Here is a 15,646-nt window from a genome sequence, read left to right on the forward strand (position 1 = left end):
CGAGTCGTGTGCTCTTGAGTTTGAGAAGTGCCACCAAAAGATTCCTCAGAGGGCAGCGCCTGCACAGAGCAGGCAGTCACACCTGAGAAGCACTTCTCTCTCTTCTCCCAAACCTGGGTGTCTGTGTGCCTCCTGACCCGTCCAGCTAATTTCTGCCTCCTCGCCAGGGGCAGGTAGCTGGTCCCAAACAGCTGCTGCTTGTTCCTGTTTCACAAGATCCTGGGAGACTGGAAGGCAGGTTTCCCAGAGGTATGCCCCCAATAGGATTGAGCTGCCAGGATTTTGAAGGCACTCAGCTCAGTGCCCAGGCCGCAGGGAGGGAGCTAGAGGCCCTCGAGGGAGGCATGGTGTCCTGGAGGTCAGCAGATGACAGCAGCAGGGCAGGAGGATGTGGCCCGGCTATACTAGGGCAGCAGGTGGTCAGACGGAGGTGAGACAGTCATCCAGATGCTGGTCTGAGTCCCTGCGAGTTTCTCAGTGACCAAGGCAGTTTTGTGGGTACAGGCATGTGTGTTTCAGGCTTGTCCATTCCACAGACGTTTGTTTGCCAGATTATGACAATCGTCGATTTAGGGCTAAGGGGCTGCGTTAGAACAGATTCCAGCCAGCATGAGTCTTATTTGTAAAAGTTTCTTTACTAACTTTTGGTACCTCTTAAGTTATTAAGTTCCTAAGACTGTGTGGCTGGTATGAGACTGGACAGTGGGGCAGGAGGGGGAAGGTGGTGACACGGCCCCTCGCCTCTAAGATGCTTCTAGGCTGGTAGGGGGGAAGGAGTTCACTCTTGGGAGACCACCCGGGGAATAGGACCTGATGCCCTGTCATCTGGGTCCAGGTCGTGGTGCCATCGCCTGGGTCACAAGTTTGCATCGAGGACGAGGCCCCCCTCCCTCCCAGAGCAACTGGGAGGCTCAAATAAGGAGAAGCACATAGTGGGTCCTTCGAGAACATCAGCTGACACCCCTGGCACGGGGACTGTGAAGGGCTGTGGATTAGTTTCCTAGGGCGGCCATAACTACCACAAACTGGGAGACAGGAAAACAGAAACTGACTGTCCCACAGTCCTGGAGGTTAGAAGTCCAAGATCAAGGTGTTGGAAGGGCTGGTTCTTTCTGTCTGTTCCAGGCCTTTCTCCTTGGCTTGCAGGTGGCTGTCTTCACGTTCAAAGGGAGATCTCCCTGTGTGCGTGCCTGTGCCCTAACTTCCCCTTTTAATGAAAACACCAGTCATATTGGATTAGGATCCACCCTAATGACCTCATTTTACCTTGATTACCCCTGTAAAGACCCTGTCTCCAGGTACTGGAGGTACTGGGGGTTAGGACCCCAACATATGAATCTTGGGGGATCCCAATTCAACCCATTACAGGCTTAGTCCTCATTCAAAGGTTTTGGAAATGTGGGGTCCATGGAGAAGGAATTTCTTTTTAAGGAATAGCACTAATGGAACAGTTACGGGAAAGAACAGGGGTTTCCGGCGACCTGCTCTTAACGAATGACGTGTCAATCGTCCCCTGCAGGCCTTGGTGACATGGCAGTCTCTAACACCATAGGAAGCAACGTGTTCGACATCCTCGTGGGACTCGGCATACCGTGGGGGCTGCAGACCATGGTCATCAGTTACGGCTCCACGGTAAGCTCGTCTCGCTTCCTTAGTGAGACGACGCCGGGCGCACGCGCTTTACGGGGAGTGATAGTGGTGCTGGCCCTGTTCCAGCCAAAGGCTGCTGGGGATGCACTGCCCCCTTCTTCTTGGCAGGCTGGCAGCCACTTTGTGCAAAGGTGTCCAGAGCAGCCTGGGGAGTGCCTGCAGGAGGCAGCGTGTGTTTGCCCGGTGCTCACGGGTGCTTCCGCCCCATGTCTCTGCCCACCGGCACGCCCGTCCCCTCCTAGTTCATTTCCTCAGATGAGCAGAGACCTGAATCCACGGCCACGTGCTCACCGTGAACACCTGTGGCTTCTAGATAAGCGAAGGAATAAGCCCGCGCATGCTGGGCTCCCAGAACGGATGGGGCCCTGAGCAGCCCAGAGGTTCAGGGCGCGTGTGTTTGTTTTTCCAGGTGAAGATCAACAGCCGGGGTCTGGTCTACTCCGTGGTGTTGCTGCTGGGCTCCGTTGCTCTCACCGTGAGTTTTTACCATTCCAAAATAGAAGCCCCACGCATACGTCATTTCCTCTGATTCCCCTCTCCCTTCCCCTTGGCAGTGAGGGATAAAGCTGAAAAAATATATAAATTCACAGATACCCCCAGAAACAGTTCATGCCAAGAATGTTGACACCCAAAACTGCGCTTTTCCCTGAGCCACTAAGTCCCCAGAGGAAATGAGTTACGTTTCCTCTCTTCTTGCTGCCCGGTCCATCTTCTCTCACTAGTGCCAGTAGGAGACGTTCCTCCCCCAGCCCATCTGAGCTGACCTGGGGGCGTGATGGTCAGGCCTCGGGGCTGGCACTTCGTGATGCTGAGGTCTCCCTACTCCACGTGTCCCAAACTGTGCTAATCTCTACCTCTGCTTACTTTATTCCATCCTTACAAGCACCTGGTGATATTCCATTTTGCAGAAGAAATCAAGGCTCAGGGGTTAAGGAACTTGCCCAAGGTCACAAAGCTGGGATTTGAACCCACACTGGTCTGTCTCTGAGGACCTGTGGCGCTGCTCTGATGAGGTACCTCTGATCCAACCTTTAAGGGGCCTCAATTCATGGATAAGAAAGAAAGTAGTAAAAGGACAGGTGGGCAAGTCTGGAAAGAATGTAGAAAGAGGATGTGCTCCAACCCCGTCTTCCAAACACACACACACACACACACACACACACATAGAAAGAGGTGGTCCAAGCTGAAGTTTGCCAGACGCGGGCCAGTGGGAGCCTTGGAAGTTTTGCTGAAGAAGGCGGAGGATGCCAAGTTCTGAAGCAAAGGGAGGACCCAGTGAAAGTCCCTGGTTGTCACTAAAGAAGGCCTGGAGGGCACGTGCAGGGAGTGGTGTACCTGCCCGAGAGGGCCGGTCCCCTGAGGACAGCTGCTGTGTGTGTCTGGAGTCAGCACCCTTTCATTAGACGAGCGTAAAGCCTGCAGGGCTTGTTCCTATCAAACCAAGGATCTACCCGGCAGCAGTCCTCTGCTCGTGTCCACATTTTGGAGAAAGTTCTGAGGTTCATCCTTCGTGTGTAGTTTTTTTCCAGTAAAAGTGCCTTTTGTAGTATTTCTCTGCCCCCCAAGCCCAACACTCGCGCTCTCTCCTTCCAGGTCCTCGGCATCCATCTGAACAAATGGAGGCTGGACCGGAAGCTGGGGATCTACGTGCTGGTTCTCTACGCTGTCTTCTTGTCCTTCTCCATATTGATAGAGTTCAACGTCTTTACCTTCGTCAACTTGCCAATGTGCCGAGGAGACGATTAAAGCGGAGCCACTGCCCCCCGCCTGGGAGCTGTTCTGGACACTCCGGCGCTGGCGTCCTCCTCCCCTTCCCCTCCGCTACCACGAGTCTCTCCCGCATCGGCAGCCACCGTCTGTTCTTTCATCCACGGGAAGAAAGAGCCATCGTGGTCTTTGTCTGGTCACGGGCCAGGCTGCTGGACGTCATCCTCCTCCTCGGAGTTCTGCCGCCCAAAAGGCAAGATTCAGGGGCCGCTGTTTGAGCAGCTTCGCAGACCTCTGAGCCGCCAACCGTAGGGACGTGGCGTGTGTCTCCTCTCTTGGATGCTTGGGTCAGAAGGACTCCTGTGTGCTGGCTGTCCTTCTGTTGAACGGCAGCCTTGGAAACAAGGTGGTTGGTGAACACAGGGTCTCCCGGAGCAAGTGCAAAATAGGAGTGTTGTTCTCAAGGGTCCCCTCTGGGCCAGAGAGTGTGGGTTCCCTGGGCAGCATGTGCTACTAGGAGCCTCTGAATCCTGCTGGAAGCACTCACGGTTTGGAGGGAACAAGGCTCAACCTTTGGGAGTTTGGGGCTGTGACGGCAACACTCCACCCCTTTTTCTGGAAAAATTGGAAGAATGGAAACAGTTGTTCACCGCAGAAAATGAGTAAATATTCTTATCACTTTCACTGATGCATTCAGAGAATGAACATGAAACATTAAAAATAATATGTCAGCTATACATCATCATACTTGAAAAATATTCCATACAAAGAACCTTGATGGGACCAAAAAGGTAACACTTATGGAAAACAAATCCTATGTGTATCATGTTGCGTTGACACTAAGATGTTTGGTTTGGAACATAGAAGAGTAGAAGACTAACATCTAAACGGGTGCTAACTCAGCTACATGGTGGAGATGGCAGTTTACAGCCATTCATTCCAGACCCCCTGGGGCATGGGACATGCTGTCAGTTTAGGTTTGTCATTTCTTTGTTAAGGCTCTGCTCTCACAACCACCCTGTTCAAAGACCCAATTGTTTCTATGCCCAACAAATTTCATAGCCTGCTGAACTGGAATGCGTGTGCCAGAAGTAATGGTTACTGACAGGAAGAGAGATTTCCTGAAAAACCACCAATTGCTCTCTCGTGAGCTGGAGGCAAGTATGAAAACCATAACTTGGAATTGTTTAGAGCTAAGGTTCTTGAACCTTCGAGTTTGCGACACATGAAAGGCCAAAGATGGGAGGTTGGTTCAAAAATAGATAGAAAAATATTAAAACAATTTTCGACTGCTTCATAGCTCTCAAATAGATATTAAAGAGATTTACGAACACAAACCATTTGTGGTTTCTAAAGAGAAAGCACAATTCATTTTATATAGAGGTGTTCTTTATTTTTTTAATGTTTCTATTGCAGAAGTCTATCAGATTTGATGCACTTTTAATATTGGGCTATTTTGCAAGGAGGACTGTATGGGAACACCCCATGACGGTGTGAGGAAAGGAGACTTTTAGTAATTCACCAATAATCGCTCATGGGTAATGAGTATAAATCCAATAGCTAATTCTTTCCTGAGACACAAAGGTTGTGACCCACAGTGGAATTGGTGGCTGTGCTCTTTGGGGGCTCTTGAATTTCAGAAGGAGGATGTGTTCAAGCTTATGTCCCTAAAATTCCTAAGACGTGACAACTCCATCACCAGGCTTCTCTTGTGCATCCGTCAGTGTTAGTAGCTACACCAAGTTAAGACTTCTCTTTTTGTTCCTCTTCTTAGATACTCAGTGGTCTTCCAGTTGAGGACAAGGGCAGTTTTTCTAAGAAATTAGCTAAGTGGGAGGCCAAGGAGCCCGTAGGTTCATCTGTATTAAACGTTTAGATGCAGAGGGTTTCAGAGCCCTCAGGACCTGTCTGTGCTGTCATAGAATAGCAACGTGGTCTTCTCCATCTTACAGACTCATCCAGGTTTCAAAGTACATCTGTCTCTGTTTCGAGTCTCAAAACTGCCCTGTGATGTAAGTAGGGATTACTTTCCCCATTTAACAGGAAATTTAGTCTTGGAGAGGTCAGGTGAGTCTAGCTCAATGACTAGTAAGTAGCAGAAGAGGGGCTGAGCTCCAGATCACCACCCGGCTCAGCCAGTCCAGTGTGTGGCCATGCCTGGTGTGGCAAGTGTGGGTATGTCCCTGTCCTTGGGGTTGGTCCTTATTGTTTAAGTCAAAACTTCATCACATTTCTAATTGACATCTGGGTGCTCCAGCTCATATCCTAATATTTTTCCCCATCTTATGTCCCTGTTATTTTCCAACAAAGACCCAAAAATATTTTTAGCTACAACAAAGCACAGGGCACGTGGTCCCTTGATGACATCCCCTGCTGGTGTTCAATTCTTTGAATCCTTGTGTAGCTTTCAGAGAACACATCCTAATCACCCACCTCTTCCTCAGCAGAACCCATCTGAGATTATAAATATGCTGCAGTTGCAGTCTGAGACAAAAACTGTTTCTAGTATGTAGAGCAGTCCTCCTGGCTAATTCTCTAATGACTTTAATGTGCCAATGTAACTTCCTTAAAGGATCTATGCATTTATTGTGTCTAGGAAACTATATATACACTGTAGGTGAAGAACTCTCTTTTTTAACTACATATTTTTCCATCTCATGTTTAAAGAATTGCTTCATTAATTAGGCCTTCATTTTAAAATAATGCTTTCATCACTGCACAGGATTACTTCCTTTATGTTATTCCCAAAGCTAATTAGCATGGGGTAATTACTCTGCTACAAAAATAGGCAATTTGGAAAATAAACTTTGCTCTTTGAATTGAGGGCAGAAAATGAACCATTGCACTCAGAAAATGTCTGTAAAAGCAGGAGCAAGTGGTACCTGTCAGTTCCTGGCGTGGAATTTGCCTTTGTCCGCCCAAGCATAGTCGGGGAAGATGTGCAGTGTCTTGAGAACCTGGCCCTGGAGGAAGATTCTGGGTCAGCTGCAGTGAGAGACTAATGTCAAGGGCAGGTCGGAGTCGTTCCACCCCCACCCTTCCTGTGACCCACAGCTGCGGGCCTCCGTGTTTGTCTTCTGAGTACACCGACCTTGTGAGTTTTCACCTGTTCACCCCTCCCCTCCCCCCACCTATTAGGGTAATTGCTTGGTTCTCCCTGTCAATCTTCTGCCTTTACAGACCCCAGCAGCCGAAAAGGCATAACCCCCAGGGAGCCAACTGAAATCAGATGGGCGTGCCCATCACTCTAGGGCAGCCCTGCAGACGCCGACCAAAGACCCCTCCTAGGCTGGGTCTAGGTCCCAAGGGAAGAAACTGCCCCCTCTTTCCTCTTGATGAGGATCTGCAAGCCTCGTAGCATCAGCAGGAGCCCAGCCCTCAGTGAACACCGGACTCCACGAACAGGCTGGGAATCCGGGAAGGGTGTGTCCTGGCCAGACACCCTTCTATCCTCCCTGAGCCCTAGGGCCCCTCCCTCTGCTTAAGGTGGGGGGTGGACCGAGGTGAGATGGACTCGGAGAGGGTCACTTCCTCCCCTCCTTCTCTGGGTGTGAAGTAGGCCAGCGGGGTCAAGGCCTGGAACAGGGCAGGAGGGAAGCAGAGAACCTTCAGCTCGGGCTGGCGCTGTCCGTTGAGCTCGTGGCCCTCCCGTCTCCCTGACGCTGAGTGGGCCCTTAGGGCTGGGGTCGGCCTCTCTCTCACCCCCACCTCTCCTTCCCTGCTAAGCTGTGTTCCTCCTCTGGCCGGAAAAGATGGTCATACAGGTATGTGACAGGCTCTCTGCAAATGCTTGTTGCTTGAATAAACAAAGAACTTGCCTGTCAGGGTGAAAATCTTCAGGAGATTGTTCCCGAGTCCTGTGATTTAAATATTCCCAGGTCCCTCTGATGCTCTCTGAACATCATTTCTGTGTGAGTCTTCCTTCCCTTGGGGCAGTTAGCGGATGCGTCCAGGGCCCCTGAGATGGGCCACATCTCAGCAGCTTTATCACCACGTGGTGCTCATAGAAACTTCCAGAAATTTTTGAAAACGCTCTCTGGGCAGCTCTTGGGTGGCAGGAAGTCCATCATCCCCCATCCATCCCTGGACCCAATGTGCTGCCCGTGGCCCCTGCCCTCTCTGTGTGGATTCACCCAGAGCATCCAGGCACCCCACCAGCTGTGAGCCCTTACTCTCTGCAGCTGGTCACGTGAGCCCCTCAAGTGCGAAGATGCTCATGGGGCTTCTGGAAGCATACAGAAGGGGCTCCTCCAGCGCTGCGTCAGTCTCCCCCACTGTGTCAGTCATGTGGGTGGTAAAACAAGAGAGTCTTTGCATGGGCCCATCCTACAAGGCAAAGGACACAGGTGGGACGCAGATTTTGTTACCTAACTCATGTAGGGCCCTTTGCTTTGCCACAGAGAACTATTGCCCCCAAGGGCACAGTCCACAATGGTACAGATTTTTAAAAGGCATTTAGGATGTTGCATTTGCTTCTTAATAGGGAAAACTAAATTGGGACACTAGTATGTGCTTAACTTCAGATCTTGTAGCCAACAGGGTCAGTATCCAAAGTCACACACTGCCCAATCTCAAGGAAATGGTACCTGCACGAAATTGGGAGAAGAGGTGCTTTTCCTGCATTCTGCCACCCAGGAGGAGCTATTTTTTTCCATCACAACAGGGAAACCAGCTGGGTAATATTAGAGCTTTGATTCTTTCATGGGGATTTCTAAAATTCTCACTTTTCAATGACAAATGGTTCCGCAGTTGCACTGGTCTCTGCTGAATCCTTACACGCTGCTGGGGCCCGGGGGCCTTGCTTGGTGTCATCTTTTACCTGCGTGCTTCTAAGGCTTTCCATCACCTCTTACAGTGTCAGTGTCCAGTGGTCAAGGTGGCGTATCCTCCACACACTTTGTAGCAGGGGCTGAGAACATTTCCAGTCTGGGAAGACATCTGCCTGAACACCCTGATGCAGAACCAGGGCCATGGGAGGCCACTCTGCCAGTTAGAAATGCCCACTGTACCCATGTGAAAGTCAAGCCCTTGCTTGTGTGGCTTTTCCATCATTAGATTTATGGGTCTGGGATGGGCTGCTTCTTGGTTAAAAGCCCTGTGACACGTATGGGCATATGCACACCTATTCCCACAGTTGCCAGAATCCAGACAGTTGCTTTTTATGCAACATGTTGGTTGGGACTTATCCACAGGAGAAGCCGATAAAGCTCTGGATCCTGGGGAAAGCATGTACCCCCCCCCCGCCCCCCGCCACCCCACCACTGCAAAACATGTTTTTTAACTATCGAGGGAAAGTACGTACAGCTTTTGGTTTCTAGTCGCATGGTTTGGTCTGATCGGCCTTTGTGCGTAAAGGAGGGTCCCAGACAACAGAGCCCTCCCTGCTCCCACTCCAGAATTTCCCAGATGCTTGGGAGTATCCCGATGGACACGACGTCCCCTTTCTACAGAAGGAGCGAGGCCTTTCCTCCCACTGAAAATGGCTGGGATGTGAGCCAAGTAGCTCTGTTTTACCAAATCAAGTGTTCTGGAGGGTTTTTTCTGGCCACTGGGGCATCCCTGCCCTCACCTCCAGAGGTGCCCTTCTGAGCTATAGAACACTTCCTGGCACTTCTTCCATGTGACTGGACCTAGGATATTTGGGGCCCCAGAGGACAGAGCTGTGGCTGAACCTCTGTGGCCAGCGCTAGGGGATCCTCCTTGGGGACTGCTAGTTTGGGAGGCTGGGTGTCTAATTCAGAGCACACGCTCCCTGGTAGGGTGCCCTCTGTGTGTGTCTCCTGTCCAGCTGCTGCCAGTTGCTGGGTGTCTGAATACAAAGAGAGCCTTGATTACCTAGAGAGGAAAGAGGGCTGCCAGCCAGGTGGGGCCAGGCCCATGCGCAGACGCAGGAGCTGTCAAGGAAAGGGCAGGGGAGGCCTGGCACAGCCCAGGGGCCCAAGAGGCAGACTGGGCAGTTTCCACAGGGCCATGGGATCTTCCTGGGGTCCAGCCATGACCTAGCAAGTAGCAGGTAAATAGAACCAGAGGGCTTTCGTGCCCAGAAAGAACCCCTTTAGAAATAACCAAAACCAAAAACTTCTGAGGCTGTGACCTAACACTTGAGTCCCCGTAAGACAATTCCGGCATTCTGGCTGCACGCTGCCAGCTTTGTTCATTTTCTCTAACGGGCAAAGCAGGAGCAATGAGTTGAAAAGCTGTAAATAATAAATATATTTATCCCGCTATTTATTTTTTCAATAACTGTGACCTCCTGCACTGTGAATGCTCTGTGATATGAGATTCTTAGTTTAATAAAACTGTCATTAAATTTGAATGAATTGATATTATTGGTTACTAAACACTGGCATGAGTCTATTCTTATTGTGAAGAAAAATCTAGAGTAAATACAAACTAAATCTTTACAAGAAATCTAGCAGTCAGTATTGTAATGCAATATATGAAAATCTGTATGCTGTCAATGAAATAAATGAACACAAGTTGTCTTTCCCTATAGAGAGCTTCCATTCATGTTTTAATAGACACATACACATTTGTATCTTTGGAAAGAATTCTTTACACTGGAATAACAGCCATTTATTGAAACCATTTCTATTTGCATATTGAGAAAAAAAATAAACGTCACAAAGGATGAGGGTTGGTGCTTTTTAATTATAATGGTTGGTAAGGAATAAAACAAAGCAGAAAACTCATAAGGGACCTTGGTTAAGCACGAATGAGTGCAGAATGACCCAGCCTTCTCTTGCCTCACCAGCAAGGCCAGCTTTATGGGCAGGAGACCCCTGAGGGCAGTCACACAGGGCCTCACACGCAGAAAGACCCCAGGTTCGGTTGTCACCATCTTGAAATCTTGAATGATTTTTTCAAAAGGGGCCCCACATTTTATTTTTTTTAAATTGAAACATAGTTGCTGTATAATGTAGGTTGCAGGTATACGTTGTAGTGATTCAGTTTTTAAAGGTTAGACTCCACTTACAGTTATTATAAAATATTGGCTACATTCCCTGCATTGTACAATATATCCTTGTAGCCCACATTTTCGTTTTTGCCCTGGGCCCTGCAAATTATGAATCTGGTCCTGCACATCAGGAATAAGGTTTTATGGTATACGTAACAGACAAAAGGCTGGCATCCTTAAGCAAAGAACTCTTGCAAACTAATAAGAAAATGGCAAAAACACTTCAATAGAAAAATGATAAATAAAAAGAAAAGGCAGTTCTCAAAAGAAGAAGCATAAATGACTAACAGAGGAAATTCTATCTCACTGACCATAGCAGGGAATACATGTGAAATAGAGTAACATATGCAGGGGAGTAATCAGGTTTATAAAGCCTGCAACCAAGAATTTGGGAGCTGGGTCCTCAAAACTGTGAATGCACAATTGAGTATGAATGTGAATGTTTTTTAGAATGAGAAAAGAAATCACAACAAATTACAAATTTTTAAAAGCTGAAAAGTCTCACAAATTTCGCTAAAGCCAGTAGAAATACCATAGCATTTTTATTAATTGTCTAACACTCCTTTATAATATTTTTTTCTACATTTTCTGGCTGCATATTTTCTCATCATCTCTTCATGTGACAATGATTCTGTGTTTCCATTTCCTATGCAGGATAGAAATATAATTCAGTATTTATCCTAGCATGGTTGATTGAAATGTTTCTTATTTCCAGTTGGAATTAATAAAATATATAACATCACACAGCTTTACTTGCTAAAAAAAAGTAATAATAATAAGGTTATGCCATCAGCTCTTGTGTCATGAGAAATGGAGATGAGGAGGAGAGGGTCTGGTTAATTGCTTCATTCCTGAGTCCCAGCTGCCTCGGTGCCACCATAAACTTTAACGTGCATGCGATCACCTGGGCATCTTGTTAAAAAGCAGGTTCTGGCTCAGCAGGAATGAGAGGGGGCCAAAGATGCTACATTTCTAGCACATTCCCAGGTGTTGCCCATGCTGCTGGTCCACTTTGAATAGTGAGAAGATGGATCAGTCCCACTCAGAGTGTGATCCGGGCGCCGGTGCAGCCTCACAGACTGTTCTCCATCTGCCACAAGACGAGCGTAGAAGCTGAGATATAAACATTTATGGCAATGTGATGAGTAATTTTATATCTGAACATGTTTTTTTATTGCATTTTCTAGTAACTTTTTATTGTACTTACAAAAACATCTGTCCACAAAGAAAATATTTTAAAAATACGTCTTAAATATTTAAAAAAAAATTTTCCCCACAGGTTCTACTTTAGATGAGAAGTTGTACTTTAGATGAGCATTTAGATGGTTTTAACTCTTTCCTGTTTAAAAGTCAATCCACTGTGTATGAAGGACTTGGACTTGATAGTTCCAGTTCAGTTAGCCTTGTGGGTCCTGCAGCCTCATGGTCTTGGTTCTCAGTGTCTCATTGTCCCTCAGTCCATCTGGGTGTACATGGCTTATGCAAACCAAGGGAACACAGGACAAAAACGGAGAGTGTCCCCGTTTCATAGATGGGGAAGATGCGATTCAGAGAGCATACCCGCTGTGCGCAGGGTCTCCCGTCTACTCACCGTGAGAGCCAGCCTTGACAGCCGTGCCTCCTCCCGTTGCCTGGGGCTGCCCAGACCAGACCACGGAGGGGGTGTTTGGCTGAATCTGCTGTCTCCTGGGAGCTCATATCCTAGTTGATTTCACAACTCAGCCTCTACCCGTTGGTTTTTGATATTTTCTAAAACCTGCTCCAAGCAATTCCAAGTTCAACATGGTCCTGGTGTGAGAAGCAGGCTTTCTCCTGGGCTTCTGTCGCCCACCTTTGCCAGCTGGTGTCCCCCAGGCAGAGCCAAGGGGAGGAGGGGATTCTGACCCCCTCTCCATCCCCACCAACGAGCTCTCTTCTGAGACTCAGCCTACACTCCCTGCCTCTAAGGTCTCCCGTCCCACCCTCTGCCCTGAATGTGTCTTCAGACCATGATACCCCCCGGGCTCTCATTCCCTGCAGTCATTCTGCAGGTTTTAATACTGTGGATTTTGTCCTCCCTAAGAAACACTCACTCCTCCGGTTCTCCATGTCTTTATTTCTCCCTCTCTTCTCCTGGCTTCTCCTCCACCTGCTCCTTAAATGAAAGTACTTACCTGCATTCCATCCTGGAGGCTTTCTTCTACCCAGCGGCTCTCAATCCTGGCTGCCATTGGAGTCATCTTGGGAGCTTTAAAACACACAGCCGCCTGGGCCCCACCCCAGAGGTTATCAAGCTGAACTGGTCATCAGGGTTTTAAAAGTTCCCAGGTGATTCTAATGTGAAACCAAGGTTCCACTGATCCAGCTCAGCCTTCCCAGACACAGCAATAACACCTCCACTGCGGTCCCCCGAGATGGATATTGCCGGCCACAAGGTCCTCAGTCCCTCCAGGGCCCCCCACCTGCACGTCTCACCTCCTGAACGACTTTTCAGCCTCCCAAGTGCCTCAGAGTCAGTGTGATCAAAAATAATCCAATTTTTTAAAGTGGGCAAATATTCACAGCGGTTATTCTCCTGTCCTCTATCCACAGGTAGAGGGAGTAAAGCAGAATACCTTATAAATATAGAAATGCTGAGGTTATCAATATGGGGGGAAAGAATCTTAAACATTGAACTCCAGGTAATGATATGCAGGCTCAAGAGTTTAGAGGTGATGTTTGCAACTTACTTTGAGATGCATTGAAAACATTTGATGGCTGGGTGGGAAGTGGAGAGATGTGTGATAAAGCAAGTTTGGTAGTGTTCGTGGTAGAATATAGATGGTGGGTATATGGGTGTTCACGTACAGGATGTTTTTTTCTGCATGTTTGAAATTTTTCATAATCAAATGTTGGGGCAGGGGGAAACACCAAACTCCCCTCCCACCCCCAATCGCCTTCCAACATCTCACCAGTCATCAGCAGCAAAATGTCAACTCCTCCCACCGCCCCTAGTGCTAGACAACGATCTGTCTTCTCATTTTCTCCCTTGCGGTCTTTTTTTCAACCTCTCACTCCCTTTCTGCTCCAGCCATCAGGGCCCCACTGTCAGTGTCTGCCTGGTCCAGGCCAGAGGCTCTGAGCCGGTCTCCCTGCCTCCACTCTTCCTCCCTTCCCAGTCCAGCCTCCACTCGGCAGCCAGAGAGATCTTTTAATGCAAAAATCTGATTTGTCCCTCTCGTGCTCAGAAGCATTTAATGACTCCCAATTGCCTCAGTGGGCCACCTCAGAGCCCCCACAACTTTGATGATAATCTCTTCCTCTTTATCTCGTGCGACTCTGCTTATCCTCAGAGATTCTGCTGTTTCCTCTGCTTGAAATGGTTTCCTCACCCCTTGTCCTGCAGTGGAGGGCCCACACTTCTTTCAAGGCCTTCCTAAGCCTCTAGGCCAGAATGAATCACCTGCTTCTGTTTTGTTTTTAATTTTTTTTTTTCCTGTAAGCTTGCTTCTGTTACTATTTGGCAATTATGCATTTGGAATTTTCTAGGAAAATCTCAATTTGAAATATACTTACCCACAGCCCCCACCAACCATTGAAGGGCACCAATTTTGGGTATCCAGACTACATGTTTTAGACCAGCCTTTAAAGCTAGAAAGAGCACAGAGTACTTTGTCACTCACTGATTTATTCAGTAAACATGTATTGGAGGCCTGCTCTACATCAAGCATCAACCCAACTGCTGGTTGCAGAGATGGAAAGCCTACCTCCAGTCCCTTCAAGGAGCCCCCATGTCCTGGGGGGGAGTGGGCTCAGGAAGTAAGAGCCCAGAGAAGGGGCACCCAGTCATCCCGGCAGTCGGGGGAGACATTGACTCAAGCTGAGGCTTACTGGGCAAGCAGAATCAGGAGTAGGGATGGGGAATAACATACCCGCACGTGAGCCAGGCAGAAGGGGACACATTCAGATCACATCAAATATTTCATGACTTAAAAAGAGGCAATGAATAGCCAGGAGAAAAATATGACAGCTATGTTCAATACTTTGTGGACAGGAAAATGTTGGCTGCCATTTCAGTAAACGACGACTGTTGCCCGTATCAATGCAGCCGGCTGGATGGTGCGCCCTAAGGGGAATTCGAGATGGAGAAAAACAGGAATACTGGCCCCAGATAGTTAAGATGCGTATCAAAGGAATCATTTCAATGAGCCCAGACTCTTGCATCTTCCCATTCATAGGAAAGCACTAAAATCATTAACCTGAGATTTTTTTTGTGATCAGCAGTAATCTTTTGATGTTCAAACACATGGGTGGTTTTTGTTTTGTTGCAGCAAAAACTTCTATGCATCCTGAATCCTCTCTTACCTCTTTGGAACAGTTCCTCAGAGCTATCTGAGAGGCTGCTTCTCGGGCTATAGTCGTCAGTAATGTCCCTGAATAAAATATAACTCTCAACTTGTAGATAGTGCGTTTTCTTCAGTCAACACTATCTCACACCATACACAGCAATCAACTCAAAATGGATTAAAGACTTGAATGTAAGACCTGAAATCATAAAACTCCTAGAAGGAACTGGGCAGTACACTCTTTGACATCACCTTAGCTGTATCATTCTACACATATGTCTCCTCAGGCAAGCGAAACAAAAGCAAAAATAAGCAAAGAGGACTACATCAAGCTGAAAAGCTTCTGCACAGCAAAGGAAACCATCAATAAAATGAAAAGACAACCTTCCAAATGGGAGAAGATATTTGCAAATCGTGCATGCAATAAGGTATTAAAATCCAAAATATATAAAGGACTCACGCAACACAACAAAAAACAACCCAATTTTTAAAAGGGCAGAGGACCTGAATAGACATTTTTCCAAAGAAGATATACAGATAGCCAACAGGCACATGAAAAAAGTTCAACATCACTATCAGAGAAATGCAGTCAAAACCACAATGAGATATCCCCCCACACCTGTTAGAATGGCTATTATCAAAAAGGCAATAACAAGTTTTGGCGAGAATGGGGGGAAAAGGGACCCTCCTACACTATTGGTATGAATATAAATTGGTGCAGTCACTATGGAAAACAGTATGGAGGCTCCTCAAAAAATTAAGACTAGAATTACCATATAATCCAACTATCCCACTTCTGGGTATTTATACAAAGAATACAAAAACGCTAATTCAAAAAGATATATACACCCCTATGTTTATCACAGCATTATTTACAATAGCCAAGATATGGAAACAAAGTGCCACTAAGTGATGAGGATAAAGATATATGTATAATGGAATCCTATATATAATATATATAATGGAATACTACTCAAGCATAAAAAAAGATGGAATCTTGCCATTTGTGACAACATGAATGGACCTT

General features: G+C 47.5%; 1 protein-coding gene across 2 annotated transcripts in view; it reads left to right on the forward strand.

Moving 5' to 3' along the window:
- Positions 1-5,081, forward strand: part of SLC24A4 (solute carrier family 24 member 4) — a 172,781-nt gene extending 167,700 nt beyond the window's left edge. The window contains exons 15-17 of one of the 2 annotated variants that reach the window (XM_057731854.1): positions 1,520-1,632; positions 2,060-2,125; positions 3,244-5,081. In XM_057731854.1, the coding sequence (XP_057587837.1) occupies positions 1,520-1,632; positions 2,060-2,125; positions 3,244-3,396 (332 nt within the window). In that variant the 3' untranslated portion in view covers positions 3,397-5,081. The remainder of the gene's footprint in view (positions 1-1,519; positions 1,633-2,059; positions 2,126-3,243) is intronic. The other variant, XM_057731855.1, reaches the window with a different exon arrangement.
- Positions 5,082-15,646: the final 10,565 nt, after the last annotated feature.

Source organism: Hippopotamus amphibius, chromosome 4, assembly GCF_030028045.1.
Source record: "Hippopotamus amphibius kiboko isolate mHipAmp2 chromosome 4, mHipAmp2.hap2, whole genome shotgun sequence".
Classification (NCBI taxonomy): domain Eukaryota; kingdom Metazoa; phylum Chordata; class Mammalia; order Artiodactyla; family Hippopotamidae; genus Hippopotamus; species Hippopotamus amphibius.